The following is a 26675-nucleotide window of genomic DNA, read 5'->3' as shown; positions in this document are numbered from 1 at the left end:
CCAGCATGACCGGTTTGGCATTGGGTCAGTAATGGTGTGGGGTGGCATTTCTTTGGAGGGCCGCACAGCCCTCCATGTGCTCACCAGAGGTAGCCTGACTGCCATTAGGTACCGAGATGAGATCCTCAGACCCCTTGTGAGACCATATGCTGGTGCGGTTGGCCCTGGGTTCCTCCTAATGCAAGACAATGCTAGACCTCATGTGGCTGGAGTGTGTCAGCAGTTCCTGCAAGACGAAGGCATTGATGCTATGGACTGGCCCGCCCGTTCCCCAGACCTGAATCCAATTGAGCACATCTGGGACATCATGTCTCACTCTATCCACCAACGTCACGTTGCACCACAGACTGTCCAGGAGCTGGCAGATGCTTTAGTCCAGGTCTGGGAGGAGATCCCTCAGGAGACCGTCCGCCACCTCATCAGGAGCATGCACAGGCGTTGTAGGGAGGTCATACAGGCACGTGGAGGCCACACACACTACTGAGCCTCATTTTGACTTATTTTAAGGACATTACATCAAAGTTGGATCACCCTGTAGTGTGTTTTTCCACTTTAATTTTGAGTGTGACTCCAAATCCAGACCTCCATAGGTTGAAAAATGAGATTTCCATTTTTTTTTATTTTTGTGTGATTTTGTTGTCAGCACATTCAACTATGTAAAGAACAAAGTATTTCAGAAGAATATTTAATTAACTCAGATCTAGGATGTGTTATTTTTGTGTTCCCTTTATTTTTTTGAGCAGTGTATATATAGCATATCCCGCTCAGTGTCCTTAATAGAGTTCCCGTTTAAAAGCCTATGTTGAGATAATACAGGTTTTCCTGGAAAACAAGCAGGTAATTATCATGCTAATCATGCTTCGTCTACTACCCCCAGCATTGTGTCAGTAGTGAAATAGTTTTCTTGGATCAGTGAGCTGGCAGGAGGGACTGTTGGGCATGCTGATTGGAATGCCGTTAATATACTAATTCAGCTTTCACTTTGTTGCTGTGCTGAGCAAAACAAGGCAGGAAACTTTTTTCCATGTGTTTTGATTGACTTAATACATCCTGAAATATTCTCTTCTCTCAGGTTGCAAAATATTCTGTGATGCTGGTAAAGGACATCTGTCAGCAGATTTGTACCTATGACACTGGCTGACTTGTTACATGTGAACTTGGCAGCTGAAGTTATCTGTGTTGGTCCCATGTTCATATGTGCCCCGAGTTGCTGAGAAAAATTTAGTTTTACTATATGCAAATGTACCTCTAGGAGCAACATGGGCGTTTTCATTACACCTAAAGGCTCTGCTCTCTCTGCAACTGCCGCGCCCTTTGCATTTTGATTGACAGTGCCAAGTGTGATCATGTTTTTACTGCCTCGCACTATCTGAAAGCAGAGAGGGCACAGCAGTTGCAGAGAGAGCAGAGCCTCTAGGTGTACCGGCAACACCCCCTTTGCTTCTAGAGGCTCATTTGCATATATTAAAACATATGAACATGGGAACATGGGACAAACACAGATGCCTTCAGCTGCCAAGTGCACATGTAACAGGTCAGCCAGTTTCATAGGTACAAATCTACTGACAGATGCCCTTTAAGACCACAAATACATACAGCATTTCATTGTGAACCAATATAGCTGACATGACAGCTCTCTGGGGACATAACATGCACCTTTTCAGTGTAACTAAGCATAACAGGGCTTCTGGAGAAAGCTAGGTGACAATTAGGGCGCCTTCACACATGCAGATTTGGTTGCAGATGTTGGTCCAGATTTTTGTGCAGTTTTGTTGCAGATTTTGGTGCAAATTATGTTGGAGATTTCTGTGAAGATTACAACCCTCATTGAAATAAATGGAGACATTCTGCTTTGGAAAATTCGCAACACTTCATTATTTATGTAGTATAATGTTCTAGGGCGTTGCCAGGAGACACCTTGCCAATCCAGTGCTGGAGAGCCCTCCAGAACATATCAGCCAATAGTCTTTCCAGCATAGCCGTGGTACTCAGCACATCAGGCTGTAGACACTTTTGCAAGAGGTGGAGTAAGTCATAATGCTGGGTCCTCGCAGGCTCAGCCAGCTTAAACCCCCACTGATGTACCCGCTGGGCCCGGCCACATTCACCCCCAGTCTTGCCAAAATCTCACCCTTTACTTTTTGGTAGTCGGCCGCTTGATCGTCCGGCAAGTCGAAATACACTTGCTGGGAATCGGATGCCAGGAATGGAGCGACGACCTCAGCCCACTGGTCACAGTGTAGCTTTTCCCTGATGGCCACTTTCTCGTACATCGCAAGGTAGGTTTCGATGTTGTCTGCGGGGGTCAACTTAGGAATCGCGGCATGGACTGCTTTCCGGGCATCGTGGACGCTTGTGGTTGCTCCTGCTGTCTGCAAAGCCATCACAGGTTGTAGCAGCAACTGGTTAGTCTCCTGCTGCTGCTCATTAGCCTCGCTGCTGCAGATTAGCCTCCATGAGGGCCTTTACAACAGCCTCCATGTTGTCGTGGGGCGCTGGTTGTAATACAGCTGGTTTAATGTACGACATACAACCATGCCTGAAAAATGCAGAAACCAAAAATATCGGCAATCACGCCAGTCTCACTGGACAATGGAAAATTCATATAACACAAGTCACCTTGCTGGCAGTAGTCCACAGCAGGCTTTAGGGGGCCTGTTTCCCCAGCGTGCGGCTCTCAGCCCTCTGCATGGCACAAAGCCTCAGATCCCAAAAACAGAAACATCTCTGACATCTGAGCTGAGCTGACATTTCAGCTGAGCCCAGCTGCCTATTTAAGGACAGCCAGGTGCTGCCAAAACCCAGACCGGCACTTAAACTCTGGTCCGGTATTTGACCTTACCTGGCTGGAAACCAGCCCAGCCGCACATGCTGGGAGGAAAATACCTGCCTTGTCAGACACAACCCCACACTGTGTCACACTGTGTATGTTCTCACAAATTTTTTTTTACCACGCATGGAGGCACCCTTATTTTGGGTCTGTCATGTTGACCATGGATGTAACAGAAGGCAATTCAGAATTTACACAGTATATGCTGGAGATTTTATTTTTTTGTATGAGAAGATATATAGAGAGAGAGTAACATAGATTTGGCCAATTTCAGGTAGAAGCCTACAGTTTAGTCTTCAAAGCAGCCTGCATATGTGAATGAATACAACGTTGCTTAACAACACTAGAACTGCAAACACATTTGCCAGTATCTGCAAACATAGCAGAGTTACAAGTTTAGCATTCAGTAACATACAATTTGCACTGAACAAATGAGCAGTGGGGATTATGCATTGTTTGGTTACACAAAGCATAAAATTGTAGTTTAAAGAGGACCTGTCACTAATCCAAAAGAAGTGAGATGTTTATATTCTAGGAGGCCATGCTTCCCTGAGCATGACATACTTTTCACTTATGGAAATGCCCCCCCCCCCCCCCCCCAACCCTTGTTCTGCAGTAATGTCCCCTGATTTCTGGCACCACAAATGTCAATCTGAAGTGACTAGCAACAGAGCTGTGACTAGTCACCTCTTTTCTTTGCTATGATGATTTCCGTCATACAGCCTCCTAATGCAGTATGATCTCGACAGAACTGGGACTTCTTGCAAAACCAAGCTGAACTATAGCTTCTGAAGGAACGGCGTCTCCCTCAGACTGGAGCCCAACTTCTACAGAGAGCACAGACAAGAGCCCAACCACTACAGAGAGCAGAGCCGTATCACTCCGGTCTGAAGCAATGGTACAGCGTGGTCTCACAAGAAGTCCCAGTTCTCACAAGATCATGCTGCATCAGGAGGCTGTGTGACAGAAATCATGACAGCATTGAGAAACCCTCGTAAAGAAGTGAAGTGTGCTGCCAGAAATCTCAGGAGACATTACTGCAGAATGGGGGGTAGAGGGGGTGCATATTCATAAATGGAAGTATGCCATGCTCAGCTACTCTGATCAGAATAGAATATACAAAGCTATAAAGTTATTACTGTATATCAAAACTAGTGAGAGCACATGATGCACAATGTCATATATTCAGAAGCCTGCTATCAATGGAGGCAGACCACATGGTTGCTCTGGGGCCTACTGGTTTGGCTCTGCTACCTTTTATGATGCTGGCTTTCTCTGTGGAGGCACAGGTCAGCTCCTCACGTTTTCTGAGGCTTCTTCTCACCCCCTTCTGACACTGTAAGGAGCCCCTGCTCTTCTCTATGGAATCATGGGCTCTCAGCTGTGCTCTATGGAGTCCCAGATTCCCATTGACCTCTGACAGGATGGGCCTTCAGCATTCTGGTGCTCATACACACCCTGTATATTTACCTTATATTGCTACTACTACAGCCAATAGTCAATGAAAGAATTTTATTTGACTAAAAGCCACAATAGTGTTCTTCCATTGCATAATGTACTGGTTTCTACAAATATGTATACAGTATACAATACAGTACAGTGCATTGTATGGGTAACAATAAAAGTATAATTTATTTAGCAATTACAAAAAATGAATGGCACTAAATAACTTACAATAAACATCTGTCACGTTCGGGTGTGGGAAGGAAACACCACACTGAACATAGGAGGGAAAGGGTGGGGAAATAAGGCCTGGAAACTAGGGAAAAGAGATGACACCTCCTAGTAAAACCCTAATTAAAGTCCTGACTAACTACCAGTATAACCAGACCCCAGAGGTAGGTGAGTTTGTACACCGGAAAACCTAGTGTTCTAACTCACCCTATAGGACCCTGGTACTAATGTCAGGACTGAGACAACCTGTTCCTCCAAAAGGAAGGACGAACAGGAGTCTCCCTCAGGCCTTAATACAAACGACAGGGAAATGCGACGCACAAAATAACCCAAACAAAATACAAAAGGGAAAGAAAACACTAAACTTCAAGTTGCTATGGCAGCACTCAGCCGAGATCCACACATCAGCTATCCACAACTCCAACAGAAGCTATAAACCGCACAGCATAGTGGGAGAAACAACAATAAATAGAGAAAGTTAAATGATCCTAATAGCCACACCTGGGGAAAGAAGGGTGTGAGAAGCACCAGAAACAACACACATGTATTTTGATCCAAACGGAAAACATGTCAGATCAAACCACGTGTTGCCAGTCTCACCGATTTCCTGCCACCTGTCGCGGGAATGTCCGTGACAACATCTATCTATCTAAAGAAGAAAAATGGCAGCACAAGACAGCAAAAAGCAGGACGAGGTGCAAGCCCAATGGGACAGGACAATCGCCCAAATTATACAAAGGTAGCAAAAAGGCAGCACTCTCAAGCAGGAAAAAGGAACAAAATGTATTCACCCATGCAGGACGTGATGTTTCGGCTCTATACTGGAGCCTTTCTCAAGCAACTAGTGATAGTGACCATGGCATATATAAATACATAGTGCAGGTGCATATCATATTTGTATATTTACACTTATTGATTGATAATGATATGCACCTGCCCTTTGTATTTATATATGCCATGGTCACTATCACTAGTTGCTTAAGAAAGGCTCCAGTATAGAGCCGAAACATCACGTCCTGCATGGGTGAATACATTTTGTTCCTTTTTTCTACTTGAGAGTGCTGCCTTTTTGCTACCTCTATCTATCTATCTATCTATCTATCTATCTATCTATCTATCTATCTATCTATCTATCTAGTATATATTATCTATCTATCTATCTATCTATCTATCTATCTATCTATCTATCTAGTATATATTATCTATCTATCTATCTATCTATCTATCTATCTATCTATCTCTATCTATCTCTATAGTGGGTGTGGGAGGGGGCAATTCTAACCTTTGCTATGGGGCCCCTTGATTTCTGTGTATACCCCTGCATGGGTTTATGGCAATAAGTTAAAAAAAAATACAAATATTACCATACATTATATTAGATTGGACTTCTGTTCAACCCTGGAGGATTTGTATAATTAGGTGTAAGTATCAACATGTAGACAGAGCATATCTTAAGGCTATGTGTGTAAGGCCACTTTGACACTGAACTTTTGTCAACATCTTGCATCATTACTTGGAAGGATCCATTTACATGGCGTGATACTTATGGCAATGTTTTGAATTATCCATTCATTCTCAATCATTGCTCGCTCATTCAGCTGCATCTACATGCAGCAGTCATCCACTCTGTATGGGGATGAACAATCGCTACTACGATCATTCATCCCCATACAAATATTGTCACCAGCACATCCCTGTTTACATAGAGCAATGTGTTGCTGACAGACAACTATTATTTGATATTTGTTTTCATCCTATTTATATTCCTTGCTGTGATCTATACAAATTTTTAGTAAAGCACACAGCAGGAGGTTGTATGGCAGCACACATAGTCCCACTTATGAAGACAATGGGACACTATGTACCATAATATGGTACTGCAAGGGCTTCAAGCTGGAGATATTCTTCCCTAGAAGGAATGCTTCACCAAGGAAAACTCTCCATATGCTGTAGACATTAGTAGGTACGATATCCCTATGAGGGCTCACTGTTATATATACTGTATCGCCCCTTTCAAGTAGAGTAGAACTGCAAGTATGACCCATGTATCTGAATCTGAATCCTCCCAGTGTTACCTATTTGTCTTTACAAGACAACTAGTGGTCAGTGCTAAGAAACTGCCATCTAACAAATTAGTAGAAGTAATATAGGAATTAACTGCAATATTTCCTGAATATACAGTGTGAAAGAAAGACTCTGCATAAATATGACCAAACCTGAAAAGTATTAAGACTAGCATTTTGTATGCTGGTCTTAATTGCTGGGTGACATGTGCCACAATTATTAAGAGGTGTATGCCTCTTAATAATTGTGGAGCATCTCGGCCTACCACAATGACTTACTCGCTTTTTACAAAAGTGTTGAGTGTTGGAAAAGAACAAAGAGTTGCAAATTTTGGCAAAAAACAAGACTTTGCAATAAAATTTGCGACTTTTCACCCAAGATCTTTTGTTAGGAAATGTAATTATTACATAATAGTGATATTGATAATGACGTACAATTGTGCATTACAGGTGCAGTCAGCTAAACCAATGGTGGATACAAACAGTCCACAAACATATGTACATCTCAACCTAAAATTGAAGAAATTGAAGGTAATTTTCAAATATATTCTATTCAATCTCTAAAACTGGGAATACTATGGATGGTACTAACTAGGTACCCTGTAGATACTAACAGAGCAGTGCTTGAGTGTGCATGTGTATGGTGGGAAGGATGTCAGGAGGGATAGCTGTCATCCAAACGAGCGTCCAACTAACATGTATGACCACTCTTACAGTACAGACCTATAGAAAACAATGGATGCATTATTCTGCATTGAATGGACCAGATTAGTGCAGGACAAGTCTGGACTGCTGCTCATGTGGATATTGCATGCTTTGTCATTTTGTAGGATGTTTCATTTGTTTTCAGATTCTCTACAGAATACGTCATTGCTGTATCCATAGATATACTAGCGCTACCAATGAATGCATGCAATGACAAATCACAACATGCAATAAACAACCAGAAACAGAAACGTAAAGCCTAACTTCAATAACAGCTGAAAGTTGCCTGATGACAGTCATCCCTGTATTACCCTCCTCATATAAAAGCTGGACAGAATGAATTTCTCAATGAAGCCATCAGATTTTCCATGACTTCATTTTATCTATTTCCCAACAACACTCTGCCCATTTAACTGAATGGACGACCATGTATTGCATGAACCCCCCAAGCTTGACACTGGGGAGCTAAACTTTGTGGGAGCTCTAAACTCTGGCTCATAGTGGGGAGTCAAACACAGAGGGTCCCCTAAATGATACCTAATAGGGAATGTCCAGTAGTCACCTTGTTTTGCAGGAACAAGAAAGCTAAAGCCCTTGTTAAGTGTTTGGAGACTGCCAAAAGAACCATAAATCTCAACGTCTGGGACTTCTCTGAGTTTAAGAGAAGACTGTAGTTACTAGTGTTGGGTGTGAATATTCGAATCCCAAATTTTAATTGCGAATATAACCACTTCGAGAACTCGCGAAGATTTAGAATATAGTACTATACTGTATATTCGTATTTTCGAATATTCTAGATTTTTTTCCTCATCAGTAACCTCCCTTCTTGCTTGTGGGCCAATGAGAAGGCTGCAATATCTTTGTCTGAGCTTAGCAACATCCCTAGCAACCAATAGGAAAGTTGCCTACCCCTTACTATATAAGAACCTCCCCAGCAGCCATTTTCTGTAGTTTTATGGAGTCCTGAGAGACAGCAGTGTCATTGCTGTGCTCGGTGCTTTACTGTTTAATTACATTAGATAGTTAGTTAGTTAGTTAGTTACTTAGCTTATATATATAATACATATAGTTAGTGGGAGATAGTCAGTGTAGGTTAGATAATGATATAGTGTAGCTAATAGGTTCCAGTGCAGGGTGTTAGGTAGTGTGATAGGTTCTGCTGTCCATACATACATGCAACAGACATAGTGCTGTGATGTCACAAGTTCACAACAATACTTAGTGCACCAATCAGTAATATGTAGTCAGACCTGCTAAAATGTGAAGTTGCACGTATTGCGCAAAACTATGCGCATCATTAATTGCCGATTTTCGCAATCGCGAATATATTGGAGCACTCTATCTGCATATAAAGCTATTGTAATGTTCTGCCGTGCCAACCATTTTCTCCGGTTTCAGGAAACTTCTAGCAGCTTGAAAAATGTAGCAACAGTGACCCACTCCTGTATTGCGCACGCAATACGCCCATATTGCATTGACGATTTTCACACTCAAGAAATTAATCGCGAATTCTCAAATTCACGAATATATGATGAATATTCGCCCAAATATTTGCGAAATATCGCAAATTCGAATATTGCTCTTGCCGCTCATCACTAGTAGTACTAAAGTTTCAGGATTTTAGTTGATTAGGTTTCACATCTATACAGGATTTTATGGTCCATTAAATATCCTTTCTAAATACTCACTATGCCCGTAGCTTGAAGAGGAACGACTAACAATCATTGAAAGGGACAACCGTCTGCTGCTAGAGAAAATGTCATCTATCATGAGAACTAAAGGAAGAGTTGACAACAAAAATAATTATGAAGCTAAAAGGTGAGTAGTTAATGAATAATTTATTTATCTTGAGGGGAATTTTTGAAGCCAGTTTTGCAGCAGTCTGCATTGCCGTAATTTGGTCCTATCATTAAAGTGTAACTGCTGTTATGGGTAATTTTTTTGAATAAGGGTACTTTCACACTTGCGGCAGAGGATTTCGGCTGGCAGTTCCGGCAATCCGGACGCAAACGGATGCATTTGTGAGACAAATCCGGATGCGGATTAGTCTGACAAATGCATTGCAATACCGGATCCGGCTTTCCGGTTGTCATCTGGAAAAACGGATCCAGTATTTTTTTTTTTCACATTTTTAAAGGTCTGCGCATGCGCAGATCGGGAAACCGGATCCGGTTTTCCAGAAAACGTAGTACCGGATCCGGCATTAATACATTTCAATGGAAATTAATGTTGAATCCGGCATTCCGGCAAGTGTTCAGGATCTTTGACCGGAGAGAAAACTGCAGCATGCTGTGCTATTTTCTCCGGCCAAAAAACGTAAGAGGGACTGAACTGATGCATCCTGAACGGAATGCTCTCCATTCAGAATGCTTTAGGATAAAACTGATTTTTTTTTCCGGTATTGAGCCCCTGTGACGGAACTCAACACCGGAAAAGAAAAACGCTAAGAAAAAAGTACCCTTAGCTGTCATCTGTGTACACGAGGGATAACACTATTACTGGCATTTTAGGCAGTTTTCCACTGTGCAATCTCTATCTGTAATTCTACATTTTCTCTGAGCTGGTTGGTGGAGACTAGTCATGTACCATGTTGTCTGCCCATACACAGGACATGGAAACACAGGAGAATCTGCTCCCTAAGGCCTCATGCACACGACCGTTGTTGTGTTCCGTGTGCCTTGTTCCGTTTTCCGTGATTTTCTGTGGACCTATTGACTTTCAATGGGTCCGTTGAAAACTCGGATAATGCACTGTTTGTCATCCGCGTCCGTGATCCGTGTTTCCAGTCCGTCCAAAAAATATGACCTGTCCTATTTTTTTCACGGACAACGGTTCGCGGACCCATTCAAGTTAATGGGTCCGTGAAAAAACACGGAGGCACACAAGATTGTCATCCGCGTCCGCGTCCGTTTTTTTCCTATCATTTGCAAGGCAAACTTGCGATGTCTCCGTCCGGCCGGGAGCTCCTCCTACTGGTAAGTGACAGGTCTGTGCGGCGCATTGCTTAATGACCTGTCACTTACCAGTAGGAGGAGCTCCCGGCCGGACGCAGACATCGCAGCTCACAGGTAAGTATAATGCTTCTACAAATTGCTAAGTAACCATGGCAACCGGGACTGCAGTAGCGTCCTGGTTGTCATGGTTACCGATCGGAGCCCCAGCGATTAAACTGGGACTCCGATCGGTACTCTCCGCTGCCACCAATGATAGGGGGGGAGATTTTAATTAGGAGGGGGAGGGAGGGGAGAGGGCCCACTGGCCACCAACGAGTTAACTACAGGGGAGGGAGGGGGGGCCCACTGGCCACCAACGAGTTAACTACAGGGGAGGGAGGGGGGCCGGCCGCACTGGCCACCAACGAGTTAAATACAGGGGAGGGAGGGGGGGCCCACTGGCCACCAACGAGTTAACTACAGGGGAGGGAGGGGGGGGCCGGCCGCACTGGCCACCAATGTGTTAACTACAGGGGGGGGGGGGGGGGCTGCAGGGGCCAGGCAGCAGGGGGCAGTCATGTACACAGTTATTTTAGTATATTCTAACCTGAAGTGTCCCCATCACCATGGGAACGCCTCTGTGTTAGAATATACTGTCGGATTTGAGTTTCACGATCTAACTCATATCCGACAGTATATTCTAACTTAGAGGCGTTCCCATGGTGATGGGGACGCTTCAAGTTAAAATATACCATCGGATTGGAGAAAACTCAGATCCTATGGTATATTAACTCCTGACTTTACATTGAAAGTCAATGGGGGACGGATCCGTTTGAAATTGCACCGTATTGTGTCAACGTCAAACGGATCCGTCCCCATTGACTTGCATTGTAATTCAGGACGGATCCGTTTGGCTCCGCACGGGCAGGCGGACACCAAAACGACTTTTTTTCATGTCCGTGGATCCTCCAAAAATCAAGGAAGACCCACGGACGAAAAAACGGTCACGGATCACGGAAAAATGGAACCCGTTTTTGCGGACCGCAAAAAAATACGGTCGTGTGCATGAGGCCTTATGCAGACGGATCTTCGGATCCGTCTGTATTAAAGTAACCTACAGCCACGGATCACGGACAGGGATGCCAATCTTGTGTGCATCCGTGTTCTTTCACGGACCCATTGACTTGAATGGGTCCGTGAACCGTTGTCCGTCAAAAAAATAGGACAGGTCATATTTTTTGGACGGACAGGATACACGGATCACGGTCTCGGCTGCAAAACGGTGCATTTTCAGATTTTTCCACGGACCCATTGAAAGTCAATGGGTCAGCGGAAAAAAACGGAAAACGGCACAACGGCCACGGATGCACACAACGGTCGTGTGCATGAGGCCTTAAAGTAACCTACGGCCACGGATCACGGACACGGATGCCAATCTTGTGTGCATCCGTGTTCTTTCACGGACCCATTGACTTGAATGGGTCCGTGAACCGTTGTTCGTCAAAAAAATAGGACAGGTCATATTTTTTTGACGGACAGGATACACGGATTACGGTCTCGGCTGCAAAACGGTGCATTTTCCGATTTTTCCATGGACCCATTGAAAGTCAATGGGTCCGCGAAAAAATTGGAAAACGGCACAACGGCCACGGATGCACACAACGGTCGTGTGCATGAGGCCTTAAATGAAGTTATCCACCATCCAGAAGATAGGGGATAGCTATTAGATTGGTGGGGGTCCGACTGCTAACTGCCAACTGAATGGGGGACCCGAAATGAATAGAACATGTGGACCATGTACAGTGCCACTCCATTTATTCTCTGTGGAGATAGCCAGAGATAGCTGAGTATAGTCGTACCTCCACTAATCTAAGGGCTGTATTACACCAACAGATTATCTGAAAGATTTTTTGAGCAATCATTGGTCAGATGGCCATTTACACACAGATCTTTATTTTTATTTTTATACACACCAACCATTGGTCCTAATAGTTATTCTCTATCATGTGGATAAGGGTCAACTTAATTTAACCAGCATACCCCTTTAAGACAGTAGATCACTTGAAACCCAGCAGCGCGCTCTCTGTCAGTCTCTCTGCTTCCTCCAGCGAAGTTGACTGAGCTGTTTACTTTTGGTGCCAGAGCTATTGCTGAACAGCTGATTGGCGTGGGTATGGTGTTTCTGCCAATCAGATAGTGATGGCCTATCCTGAACACTTTATAAAAAGTGGACAACCCCTTTAATCAGCTCAACGGGCTAACCACGCCCACTTTCCCACTCAGTTTTCAAAACTAAATTGAGTGGAATAAAAATCCAAAATGTCTCAACATTTTTAACCAGAGAAGTCCAAAAAGTCTCAAAGCCTCATTTTGAACATTTTTGAAGCACGAATTGTGCAAGTCTTGATAAATTTTCCAAAATGGTCTTTTGCATTTATAAGGCCCCTTGTAGACGAGCGTGTCCGGATTAGGTCCGGATGCGTTGCGTCTGCAATCAGGGAAAATCGTGCGAGTAGGTACGCAATTTCAGTCAGTTTTGACTGCGATTGTGTTTATATGTTCAGTTTTTATCGCACGAGTGCAATGCGTTTTGCACGCGCTTGATAAAAGCCTGACTGTGGTACCCAGACCCGATCCTGGACTTCTTCACTGAAGTTCGGGTTTGGGTTAGGTGTTCTGTATATTTTATTATTTTCCCTTATAACATGCTTATAAAGGATAATAATAGCATTCTTAATACAGAATGCTTACTAAAATGTGGCGTTGCGGGAAAATGTGCGGGTGCGTTACGGGAACACCCGCGATTTTTCCTCGCGTGAGAAAAATCGCGCATGTTTGGTACCCAAACCCGAACTTCTTCACAGAAGTTCGGGCTTGGGATCGGTGTTCTGTAGATTGTATTATTTTCCCTTATAACATGGTTATAAGGGAAAATAATAGCATTCTGAATACAGAATGCATAGCAAAATAGCGCTGGAGGGGTTAAATTTAAAAAAAAAATAATTTAACTCACCTTAATCCACTTGATCGCGTAGCCCAGCATCTCCTTCTGTCTCCTTTGCTGAACAGGAGCTGTGGTGAGCATTAATTACCATGGTGATGTATCATGTGATGACCGGAGTGACGTCACCACAGGTCCTTTACCTGTAATTAATGCTCACCACAGGTCCTGTTCAGCAAAGGAGACAGAAGGAGATGCCGGCTACGCGATCAAGTGGATTAAGGTGAGTTAAATTATTTTTATTTATTTTTTAACCCCTCCAGCGCTATTTTACTATGCATTCTGTATTCAGAATGCTATTATTTTCCCTTATAACCATGTTATAAGGGAAAATAATAATGATCGGGTCTCCATCCCGATCGTCTCCTAGCAACCGTGCGTGAAAATCGCACCGCATCCGCACTTACTTGTGGATGCTTGCGATTTTCACGCAACCCCATTCACTTCTATGGGGAAAAACGCAGAATATAGAGCATGCTGCACTTTTCACGCAACGCACAAGTGATGCGTGAAAATCACCACTCATGTGAACAGCCCCATAGAAGTGAATGGGTCGGTATTCAGTGCGGGTGCAATGCGTTCACCTCACGCATCGCATCCACGCGGAATACTCGCCCGTGTGAAAGAGGCCTAAGGGTTAAAAAATGTAAAAAAATTAACTCACCTCATCCAATTGTTCTCGCAGCCGGCATCGTCTTTTTTCTTCTTCTTTCAAGACCTGCCAAAGGATCTTTGATGACGTAATCTTCTATCTTCATTCAGCAGGACCTGCGCTGACGTCACCGCGCTCACCACGTGGTGAGCGCGATTACGTCAAAGGTCCTTTGGCAGGTCTTAAAAGAAGAAGAAAGAAGACGATGCTGGCTGCGAGATCAATTGGATGAGGTGAGTTATTTTTATTATTATTTTTTTAACCCTTAAAGCCACATTTTAGTATGCATTCTGTATTAAGAATGCTATTATGGGGACTTCCGGTTCCGGCGCCGCCATGTGAAGTCGCTTGGAAGTGAAGCTCCCCAGCTACCTACCACAGATCGTTACAAACTGCCCGTGCGTCTTTCTTTCTGCAGTAGGGAGGAAGATCATAGGGTGCGATCACTCTGTATGGATCGTTACCTTGTGAACATGGGCAAAAAACTGAAGAGCAGAGTGATCTCGTCGCCACTGCAGCAGGACGAGACATCTAACATCATGGCGCCGACCCCGGACGCAGCGGAGATGGTCGGGACCCAACCCCAGGCTGGACAACTAACAGAGGGGAATGAGGAACGGAATGCTGCAACGGTCTCCCTGATAAAATATCTCGACTACAAAGCACTCGCAGTGGAGGTAGCTACTCACCTAGCACCAGACCTGCGGGAAACTCTAGCCACTTCGGTCACTCATGTGATGCAACAGTTACAAGACACCGTACAGCAGCATGATGCCAGACTTGATGTGGCCGAGTCCAGAATTCAAGTGATGGAGGACACCGCAGAATCGATCCTGCACAAGCTACATAAAGTTCTCACAGAGAATAAAAGATTGGGCGAGAAGGTGGAGGACTTAGAAAACCGCTCCAGACGCAACAACCTGAGGCTGGTGGGGCTACAAGAGTCGATTCCGGTGGGAGACCTAATGGCTATATGTGAAAATGAACTGCCCGGCATCCTGGGAATTTCGCGCCATTGCAAGGTGGAACGCGCACACAGAGTGGGCCCGAACAACCGCAGCGACGATCGTCTGCCCACCAGACCTAGACAGGTAATCATGCGGTACCTGGACTATTCGGATAAGGAACTCATCCTCAGAGCGTATAAAGCACGCAAAGGCCCTATTATATTGAGAGGGGCAAAAATTCTGTTGTTTGGGGATTACTCAGCGGAGGTCTCTAGGAGGCGGAAAGCTTTTTCCCCGATTTGCACCCAGCTACACAACAAGAACATCAGATTTGCTCTGATTTACCCGGCTTCTTTGCGAATTTTCCTCCACGCTATATCATTCACCTGAGGAGGCGTCCAGCTCCCTGGAAAGAAATGCGTCATCTCCTCGGGGACTGCAGAGATCGCCGCGACATCGTGACCGAGACGGGAGGTCTAGTGAACTAACAGATGAACCGCCGATGCAGGGATCATATGAACGTTCATATACAGGCCGAGCCGGTTCGAGTCAACAGCGCGAGATAAGATGAGCTTATCCAAGATAAAGTGTGGACTGAAAGGCGCCATTACCGGTATGTTTGTTTGGGGGATCAGCCTTCTATATGAGTGAAACCGGGGGCGATTTCGCTCTTACGGGGATGACCAAATTCCATTTAATCCCTGGGGCCCGGTTTTTATGATTGTGGAGGGTGGATGCACCATACCAATATATCTGGTTGTCATATCATGAATAGGATTTACTTATTCGACGATTAATCTGAGGCCGAGTGGATGTATTGTATTATATAGAGTCATGAGGGAACTCAAACTGCACAGTGATATAACGGACAGACTGTGGGATCTGCCTCTTGAAACGGGGGAGGCCGGGAGTGATTTCGTTAAGGCCCGGTTCTCTCGAATTCGGGGGGCAGATCTTTCATAGCAGTAGGGCACTTCAGCAATATAGCAGTATGGTGATGCAATAACTTAGTCTTACGACAACAGGTCATATAACCTAATTGCCATGATAACTTGCCTGACTCGGTAAGCTAGCTGCAATCAATGTTTTGCTGGGTCGATTGATGGAAATATGTCTCTATGTACAGGGTGGTCTGGGGAGTAGAACGATCATACTATATTACTGCTATGGTCGTTCGCTTGCACATGGGGAAAAAAGTGAAGGCTCAAAAAAACAGAAAATGGCCTTTAGGGTCATATATAGGGCCTAGAGCCCTTAAAGTTAATACTTGTTATGTTGTTTTCTGTTATTGGTTTTTGGGGGGAATTTGGGTAAAGCTACTTGCTCTTGATAAATGGATGTCTGTCTTTTTCCGCTTCAGTGTGCAACTTAACGCTCGGTGGAGACCTCCATGAGAATAGTCTCCTGGAACGTTAAGGGGCTACGCTCCCCTCAAAAGCGTAATAAGATACTTAGACACCTGAAAAATCTCCGAGCAGATATAGCCCTTCTGCAGGAGTCCCATCTGGTAGAGGAGGACTATGACAGAATGAAGAAGGCATGGGTGGGAACTGTGCTGGGTTCTGCAGCGGTCAACCGCAAAGCGGGGGTCTTAATACTAGTACACAAAAATTTGTCCTCTGTTGTATTAGATCGGTCGTGTGATGATGAGGGGAGATGGTGCATGGCAAGAATTTCGCTGGGAGCGGATGAACTTACGATTTATAACGTATATGCTCCTAATGGAGACAATAGGCCTTTCCTGTCTAATTTGGCTGGGGTCATTATCAAAGATGCATCTACCAAAAAAGTGGTGGGCGGAGACCTCAACGCTGTATACTCCTTGAAGGAAGACAGGAAATCCTCAAAGATATCCAGGGAAAAGTTATCCATAATGGAAGGAGCTTTGGTAAACTTTGTGGAGGATACGGCGTTGATAGACTCCTGGCGGCTCTTGAATCCTGATAGTAGGGAATTTACTTTCTGCTCTAATCCCCATGACTCGTGGTCACGAATCGACTACCTTCTTACCTCAAGTAATCTATCCAGTAGAATTACAGGTACCAAGATCCATGACTTAATCATATCTGATCATGCCCCCATCTCTATAAATATAGCAGAACAACAGCCTAGAGGTTCAGACATTCTATGGAGATTCCCATCATTTTTATACCATGATGAGAATTTTGAAGATTTACTTAGGGGTTGGTTCTGGGAATATAGGGGAGATAACAGTTCCTATCAGGACTCACCGTCCATTTATTGGGATGCGGCTAAAGCGGTGCTAAGAGGTCGTATTATGGCATACACACAGGGAATCAAAAAAAAAGTAGCACACGAATTGATAAAATATAGTCAACTGCTTCGTTCAGCATATACTGATTATATGTCCAATCCCACTGATCAAAATAGAGCAAAATGGAAAATAGCCAGGGAAAACTACGAGTTATGGTATGAAAGAAAAGCAAAAATTGATATGTCAATCTCCGCGGCCAAATTTTTTTAGGGAAGGGAATAAGTCAGGTAGACTTTTGGCGTCATTAGTGAAAAATGCTAAGCGACAACACCATATAACGTCTATTGCTGACTCTAGGGGCGAGATACATCAAAAACCAGAGAAGATAATTTCCGTCTTACGAGATTTTTATGCAAAATTATATGAGGATCCTGGACCGATTGACCCAATGTCCGAGTTCTTTCTGAAATGCACTAATCTCCCTTCGCCATCGCAGACCCAGCTAGAGGCTCTGAACTCACCTATTGCCGATTCAGAAGTTTTGAGGGCAATTAAAAACTCAAAATTACACAAAGCACCAGGTCCTGATGGGTACTCAATAGAGTTTTACAAAATGATGGCAGGAGAAATAGTGGAACCTCTCACAAAAGTTTTTAACGGTATCCTCACGGGATCAAATATGTCCTCATCTGATAATGTAGCATACATCAAATTGATTCCCAAGCCCGGAAGGGATGTTCTGCTTCCATCGTCGTTCCGTCCCATCTCACTTATCAATGTCGATCTGAAATTAGCCGCCAAAATAATGGCTGACAGACTCTCATTTATAATGCCTGACTTGGTATCCTCATCACAGTCGGGATTTATTAAAAATAGATCAGCGGTTTCTAATATCCTCAAAGTCCTCACAGTGCTAGATGTAGTGAGAGGAAAAACTGATAAATCAACTATGCCTTCGTTAGTTGCATTCGATGCGGAAAAGGCATTCGATAATGTGAGATGGGATTGGTTAGGCAAAGTGATGGACAAAATGCAGATTTTTGGTCCATTCAGAACCTTCATTTCAGCATTATATAGTGATCCTAAAGCTAGAGTCTCGACTCCTGGATTCCTATCAACAACTTTTAACTTAGCTAGAGGAACACGTCAAGGATGTCCTCTTTCGCCTTTATTGTTTAACATAGCTCTAGAGCCCCTGATCAGATTGTTAGAGGAAGGGAATATTTTTCAGGGTATAAAAGTAGGGAAAAATGAAGTGCGAACATCATTATTTGCGGATGATCTACTCATTTTTCTTGCTGACCCGTTGATGGACCTTGAAAAAGTGTTACAACTGCTGTCATCTTTTGGGCCGGTGTCAGGTTTTAAAATAAACCTGGACAAATGTATGCTACTTACATTGAGACCTCCCTTGCCAAAATTTAAGCTACCAGAGTCATGTAGTCAAATAGTAGTGGCTACTACATATATTAAATACTTGGGCATTAAAATAGGGAGAACCCCTGAATCATTATATGCTCTGAACTACATACCACTATTCAAAGCAATAAAAAACGATTTAGAGAGGTGGAAAAACCTGCCATTGTCTCTAACGGGCAGAAGTCACCTAATTAAAATGATATGTTTCCCTAAGCTCTTGTACCCCATGCAAACATTACCGCTACTTCTAAAACACTCTGACATCAAAGGTATACAATCCATATTCACATCCTTTTTATGGTCTGGGAGAAAACCTAGAGTGTCCCTATCTAAACTAATGTTGCCTAGACACCAAGGGGGTCTGAACATCCCAAATATAAGATGGTATAATCTAGCTTGTCTATTCAGACATTGCTTGGATTGGATGCACGGATCTCATCACTACTCAAACACCTCTCTGGAACAGCAATTGGCTGGTGGTTGGCCATTGTCAAATCTGTTACATACTAGGAGACGGGCACTTCCATCTCATCTAAGACACTCATTGATATTAAGAGACACCATGGTAACATGGAAGGAAGTACGTAAGCTAGCCAAGAAATCATTCCTGGCTTCTAGATACCTGGAATTATGGAAACATCCAGAGTTCCCCTTAGGGGCTCAAAACAAAATGTTTAGGATTTGGAAGTCCAAAGGAATACACAGACTCTTAGATGTGCTTCATTTGTCTGAGAAAAGATATCTAACATTCCCAGAGATATGTGACAGATATGGCCTTGAAAAATCCCAGTTCTTAGCTTACCAACAACTTATGCATTTTTGTAAACAGAGATTATTAGATGTCTCTAACGAATGTACAAATCAATCCCTAGCATTTTCATTAACACATGGGGACAGTAGACACTCTATTTCCCACATATATAGCAATATGAGAGAGTCTGCAGACAAAAAGGTGGTTGCTGGTCTTTTTAAGAAATGGGAGAGGAAACTTAAAAAATCCTTGCCAGTGGAAGAGGTGTTGATGGGATGGATGAGAGTGTGTAGGGCAGTGCCCTGTGAGAGATGGAGAGAATCACATTTCCGCCTTATACATTCAGCAATCTATGCATTCAATATATTAAGAAAAAGTCCTAAAACAGATTACTTAACTAAATGTCCGAAATGTGATGCAGATCGAGCAGATTTGCTACATTGTGTTTGGGAATGTGTGCATGTCCAAACCTATTGGAAAGAGGTATCCGATTGGATCAGGAATACATGGGGGGAAACTTTATCTAACAATCCTGAGACGCTCCTTTTCCATATATTTGACGAAGCCTCTAAACCTAAGATGATAGTGGAGGTTGCTCTTTTGACATCTCTCCGTGGTCTTTTAAATAATTGGCTTAAACCAAGTATCCCTCAAGTTAGTGAGCTAATTTCCCAGATGTCACATTTTATGTATATAGATAAATTGGACACGGAACACCAAAAAGAAAAAAAGACAAAGGGTTTCTTTCGCAAATGGCAAACTTTTATCGAAAAACACCTTTCACGGGGAGATGTCGGAGAGCTGATGGCATCTTTCAAATATACAGAATGGTATTCAAATGCGGTACTAAAAGGGAGCATAGGGAGATTGTTAATAGGCAACTAGGGATTGCATATTACATCATCATATAATTGAAATATACTGTAGCGATAATACAGTAAGAGAAGGGGGTTGAAAGATCAGACATCCTTGAGCTTGAGGCGGGAGGGTTAGGGAGGGAGGGGATTTTTTTTTTTGTTTAAATGTTAGGTTCTTGTTTTATTTTTTCACTTATAATTTTCTTTTCTCTCTGCAAAAAATATCATACAGATTATAATACCCTGATGTCTTTGCATTATGACTGATATTTTAAATTGTAAACTGTATACTTTATTCAAAACTCTGCGATATGCAGTGAAAGTGTTATGTAAGAGAATCTATTTTGAATAAAATAAAGAAAATTTTGTTTAAAAAAAAAAAAAAAAAAAAAAAAAAGAATGCTATTATTTTCCCTTATAACCATGTTATAAGGGAAAATAATACAGTAAATTGACTTTTATCAATTTACTTACATCATCTCCTAGCAACCATGCGTGAAAATCGCACTGCATCCGCACTTGCTTGCATTCATTTTTATGGGGCCTCCGTTGTGTTAAAAAACGCAGAATATAGAACATGCTGCAATTTTCACGCAACGCACAAGTGATGCGTGAAAATCACCGCTCATCTGAACAGCCCTATTGAAGTGAATGGGTCCAGATTCAGTGCAGGTGCAATGCGTTCACCTCACGCATTGCACCCACACGGAATTCTCGCCCGTGTGAAAGGGGACTAAGTAATCATTTGGAAAATTGCTCTAATGCTCTAATTGCTCTAAAATTTTTTTATTATTAGCCCAAATATTTCAAATTATATAATACATATATTTTGCACTATGTGATGGTTTTGTACAGTAACAAGCCATTCTTGCCCATGTGACCACTGAAGTAAGTGATTTGCCACAGCGTTCACTTAACCTCATAACTTCTGGTCTGGCGGAAACATGAAACAGCAGGAACAGGAGCTGTGGCGCTGGAACGGTGGTTCTTTCAACAGTTGACGTTGTCCAAGACAATCCCTTTAATTCAGTAGTTTACTCTGCATGCCAAGGAGAGGTGACCTCATATTCACTGTTGCAATGGGAATGTAACTGAACACATGCTACATCCGATAGACATGGGCCCCATTTGCAATAGCAGAGTTTCCGCCAGTAATATGTGGTGATCAACAGCAACGGTGATCAGTGCTCGTTTAGCTCCATTTACAAGGAGCAATCATAGGTACTGTATGAGACCAAATGACTGTTAGCATGATTGTTCAGACTCATACCGTTTTTTCATCGTTTGCAACACATCCCTTTATACATGAGACCATGTGCTGCCAACAAGCACAGATTTTTATGCCCTCATAAAAGATGCAGTCAATGGCAAACAATCATTTGCTGGTTTGTGGGCTGATCACTGGCCATATTTACATGGGGCAATAACTGTGAATGAGCAACAGCCCAATTATCAGAGTTTATGGATTATTATTACTGCCGGATAAAATGACTTTTATAGCATACTATAAGCTTAGGCTCTGTTCACACTAGTGTCAAGGGTCTAATATTTATGACTTTTATGACTGATATGATGAATTCCATTGATGTTGATAATTAGTACATCAGATTTCAATGTATGCTATATCTGCATATCATTTCTGAACATTCCCTTTTTCCAGTTTAAATAGAGAGAAAAGAGAACAAGAACTGCTGAAAGTATCCAGAGAGAACCAAAACATTGGGGACAGACTCACAAAGTGTGAGCCTCAGTATCGAGTTGAAAAGTGGCATGAAGACTGGGTGAAGGCAGAGAGGTATATGGACAGCATTGCTAAATACCCAAGAGGATGGTACGATATGCAGCATCCAGAAAAGGTAGTGCTTATTGGCAAGTATATTATTGCCTTTACAAAGTATAGATTTCCAGAGTTGTTTTTAATATAGTGACATAATACAATTGAAAAAGAACATGTCAATCTATAGTAGTTAGGCCTACTCTCCTGCAGTGTTGATCCAGAGAAACAAAACCAATCCCATGAGGCAGTAGCCAATTTTTCTCATTCTTCCTTTCAGGGCCATCTAAGGACCTAAAATCTGACTTAGGGCTCTTTCACACTTGCGTTCTTGTCTTCCGGCATAGAGTTCCGTCGTCGGGGCTCTATGCCGGAAGAATCCTGATCAGGATTATCCTAATGCATTCTGAATGGAGAGAAATCCGTTCAGGATGCATCAGGATGCATCAGGATGTCTTCAGTTCCGGAACGGAACGTTTTTTGGCCGGAGAAAATACCGCAGCATGCTGCGCTTTTTGCTCCGGCCAAAAATCCGGAACACTTGCCGCAAGGCCGGATCCGGAATTAATGCCCATTGAAAGGCATTGATCCGGATCCGGCCTATAGCTAAACGTCGTTTCGGCGCATTGCCGGAGCCGACATTTAGCTTTTTCAGAGTGGTTACCATGGCTGCCAAGACGCTAAAGTCCTGGCAGCCATGGTAAAGTGTAGCGGGGAGCGGGGGAGCAGTGTACTTACCGTCCGTGCGGCTCCCCGGGAGCTCCAGAGTGACGTCAGGGCGCCCCAAGCGCATGGATCATGTGATCACATGGATCACGTCATCCATGCGCATGGGGCGCTCTGACGTCATTCTGGAGCGCCCCGGGAGCCGCACGGACTGTAAGTATACTGCTCCCCCGCTCCCCGCTCCTACTATGGCAACCAGGACTTTAATAGCGTCCTGGGTGCCATAGTAACACTGAACGCATTTGGAAGACGGTTCCGTCTTCAAATGCTTTCAGTACACTTGCGTTTTTCCGGATCCGGCGTGTAATTCCGGCAAGTGGAGTACACGCCGGATCCGGACAACGCAAGTGTGAAAGAGGCCTTAGCTTCCTTTAACATCAGTGACAGAAGATACATTATTAAAGGGGTTATCCTGGAAAAGATAATGATGAAATCCTCAGGATAGGTCATCATTATCACATCAGTGGAGGTCCAAGTCATGGTATCCCTGCCAATCAGCTGTATCAGGGAGTTGCTGGGGCTCTAGTGAGTGATGCAGGCTCCCGGCAGCTTCCAAGGACAGGGCCGTACATCATACATTGACTTGAATGGGACTGAGCTTCAACTCGGCCATGTGACCGATGTACAGTGAACTAGGAAAAAGCTGCAGCTCTCAAGGCCTTTTCTAACAGCTGATCAGCGGGGGGCCCGCGTGTTACATGCCTGCAGATCTGATACTGATGACCTATCCTGAGGATAAGTCTGGAATATCATTTCCAGGATAACCCCCTCAAAGGGGTTTTCAGCGGCTTTACCTAAATTCTCTCTTTTACATAACCTGTGGATGGAAGTTTCGGCAGTATTCACTCTTCCATCGTGCCATAATTTTAGCGATTTCAGATGAGATCATGTGACTACCTGACTGGCTGCAGGCGCTTCATCTGAAGTTCCGACCCGATGGGCTGCTGTGTCTTCCCATTCAGCTGCATGTACATTATGCAGTTGAACAGGAAGACACAAGAGCGTATCTGGTCGGGCCTTCAGTGGAATAGCCTACGGTCAGTCGGGGAGTCACCTCTTCACAACGGAGATTGCAAAATCAGTGCCACGATAGAAGGATAAGCACTGCAGAAACTCTCTCGCTTCCATAGGTTAGCTGAAAATATTTAGGTAAATCCCAAGAGAACGCTTTAGGTTAAAGGGTTTGTCCGGGTTCAAAGCTGAACTCGGACATACACCCTTCTTCCCCCACTCAGCCCCTCTGACATGAGCATTGGAGCATTTCATGCTCCAATGCTCTCCCTTTCCCTGTGCTGTATCGCGCAGGGCAAGGGCTTTTTTGCTTGCATTTTTACAATGCTTGGCGGAGGCTTCCGCATAGCAGTGTTCCCGGTGACGTCACCGGCACCAGTGGGCAGACTTTAGCGCTGCCCCAGGCCATTTTATAGGCTAGAGCAGCTCTAAAAGCCTCCACCTAGCTTACCCATGGAGAGCTCGGTACGTAACCAGATCTCCAGAAAAAGCCCTTGCCCTGCTCAGATGCTCATCTCAGAGGAACTGAGTGGGGGAAGAAGGGGATATGTCCGAGTTCAGCTCTGAACCTGGACCCCTTTAAACTAGGTAACATTATAGAGGAAAATAATAATTTCCTTTAGCATTTGACGCTAAATTGAATAAGGTTGCATACACCAAAAAATAGCAAATGTTGATAAGCATATTTAAGGTGTAGCGTATGTATAAATTTCTTTTTACTGTCTCTACAGGCTTCAAAAGGAAAAAAGAAACCTGCCAAAAAAGAGTCTGTAAGAGATGTCAAAGCAAAAGTGCATAATGATGATAACAGTGATGACGGAGGCTCAGTAGAAGAACCTAATAAAGGAAAACAGGAAAAGTGTAAAAAAGACAATACTAGAACTATCAAGGAAAGTAAAAATTCAAAGCAGGAAAATAGGAAAGAAAAAAAGACCAAAAGAAAAGATCAGCAAAAAGTAGGTGACAAAAAAGAGGAAAAAGAGGAAGCCTATGAAAGTGATGATGGCAAACAGGAGCCAGATAATGGTGAAGACCTGACAAAGAATAAGGAAAAGGACAATGAAGAATCAATGGATGAAAATGAGACAAGTTACTATGAAACGGGTAAAGAAGATGGATCTCACAAGTCAGAACAGTCTGAAAGTGAACCAGAGTCAGATGATGATAAGGACAAAGCAGATAATGATAAGGAGCAAGCAGATGATGATAAGGAGCAAGCAGATGAAGATAAGGAGCAAGCAGATGAAGATAAGGAGCAAGCAGATGATGATAAGGAGCAAGCAGATGATGATAAGGAGCAAGCAGATGATGATAAGAAGCAAGCAGATGATGATAAGGAGCAAGCAGATCATGATAAGGAGCAAGCAAATGATGATAAGGAGCAAGCAGATAAGGAGCAAGCAGATGATGACGAGCAGCATCCAGATAAAAAATAGATTATAATTTATCTGTGATATTGATGGTAATCATCATTGGATTCAAATAAGTCTCTACTTCATGCATGATCACCAAATCTAAAACACAAGCTACTTATTTATACTGTGATTACATGTAATGACATTTGCAAAAGTTCTTATCTTCTCTAATATAAGTTATCCCATTTAATGAAGCCCAAATTTAAATGCAAGTAGTGTTTCTATGCTGCCCTTGATAATTTCCAAAAAGGGAGCTTGGTGGAATGGGGTATGCACATGGCATAGGATGGGCCATTGACCCCAACTTATTTATCATCATTTATTTAACCCCTTCCTGAAATAATAGTACAGCGGATATAATGATCCAGAGCTTGTACTAGGCTTTTAGGCTCATTAGTTTTATACTGCAATTCAGGCCAGCAGGTAGCAGCACTGAATTGTAATATAGAGATCTATGTATAGGGTAATAGAAAAAAATTACATCACTCTATACAAATTGCAATCTAATGACTGCATGTTGGGGTCCACTTGGGGCTCTAAAAAAATTAAAAATAAAAACTTAAAAAAAATATTAAAACATTCTAAAAATTCTAATCACCCCCTTTCCCCAAAATCAAAATGAATAAACAATAAAAAAATAAACACTATGGGCATCACCATGTGCGAAAATGCCTGTACTATTAAAATATAAAAAAACCTTATCCCATACAGTGAAAGGCGTAACAGAAAAAAAAATCAAAATGGCCAATTCACAGTTTTTTCATCACTTCACCTCCCACAATAAATTGAATAAAAAGTGATCAAAAAGTCATACACACCCCAAAATAATATCAATAAAAACTATAGATCGTCCCACAAAAAATTACCCCTCACACAGCTCCATGGACATAACTATAAAAAAGTGAAATTTAAACTTGAAAGCTCTCTTTAAATTAACTCTGCCAAGAGTCTCAAAAACCAAGCAGTTCAAATACTTTATAATTTAAAGCTTGATATGGATTTGTAAAGCATATGACAGGCAGGGTAGCTTACTGTAATTGTTGTGCACTTTGCCGGTCCTCTGAGCATGACAGATAGGTAATTGTATTTTCTCTACTGCCACTTTGGAAAGTGAGATGGCATCTATCTGCACAGCACACAAACACAAGTCCATCACGGTTAGGATGCCTTCACATGAGGCAGATTTTTTTCTAGAAATCAGTTCCATTCACCTGAATGGTGCTTGTAGGAACCCATGTACTTCCCACCAAAACAACTCCATTCAGATGAGTGGAACTGATTTTCAGTTGCAGAAATTTTCTGCACCAAAATCTGCCACTTGTGAAGACACCCTTACTCTATTACCATATAATGTAGATTCAGACAAAGCAAAAAAATAACTCCCTGCCTCCAAACACAGTGATCAGGATAGATTCCAGGATCAATGACCCAACAAATGTACAGTAAGCCATATCTAAGTGCTGTCCCGAGAATAATGCTGGGCTTAGTACTGTGCGCAGATTTGACATAATCCTGCACCCCTGCATTTCAAGAATAGGGATGAGATTGGGGTGTCAGGAGCCAAAATAAAGAGGCATGTGAACTGTGTTTGGTTCTGTAGCCATTGCGGGTATGTAACATTAAATATTCTTACATGAGGCAGCTTGTGTTTTAGGTTAGTTTACGTCCTTTTCACGTATATACACACAGTAGACAACATTCT

General features: G+C 43.0%; 1 protein-coding gene across 1 annotated transcript in view; it reads left to right on the top strand.

The window, feature by feature from the left end:
* The window catches only part of CFAP97D2 (CFAP97 domain containing 2), a 41054-nt gene extending 15554 nt beyond the window's left edge, over nucleotides 1-25500 (top strand). The window contains exons 2-5 of the mRNA XM_040425081.1: nucleotides 7018-7098; nucleotides 8972-9090; nucleotides 21708-21903; nucleotides 24290-25500. Coding sequence (XP_040281015.1) covers nucleotides 7018-7098; nucleotides 8972-9090; nucleotides 21708-21903; nucleotides 24290-24994 — 1101 coding nt within the window. The 3' untranslated portion in view covers nucleotides 24995-25500. The remainder of the gene's footprint in view (nucleotides 1-7017; nucleotides 7099-8971; nucleotides 9091-21707; nucleotides 21904-24289) is intronic.
* The last annotated feature ends 1175 nt before the right edge of the window (nucleotides 25501-26675 follow it).

This window comes from Bufo bufo, chromosome 3 (genome assembly GCF_905171765.1).
Source record: "Bufo bufo chromosome 3, aBufBuf1.1, whole genome shotgun sequence".
Taxonomy (NCBI): Eukaryota; Metazoa; Chordata; class Amphibia; order Anura; family Bufonidae; genus Bufo; species Bufo bufo.
The sequence above is the reverse complement of the archived record's forward strand: the minus strand, read 5'-3'. Positions and strand labels throughout refer to the sequence as shown.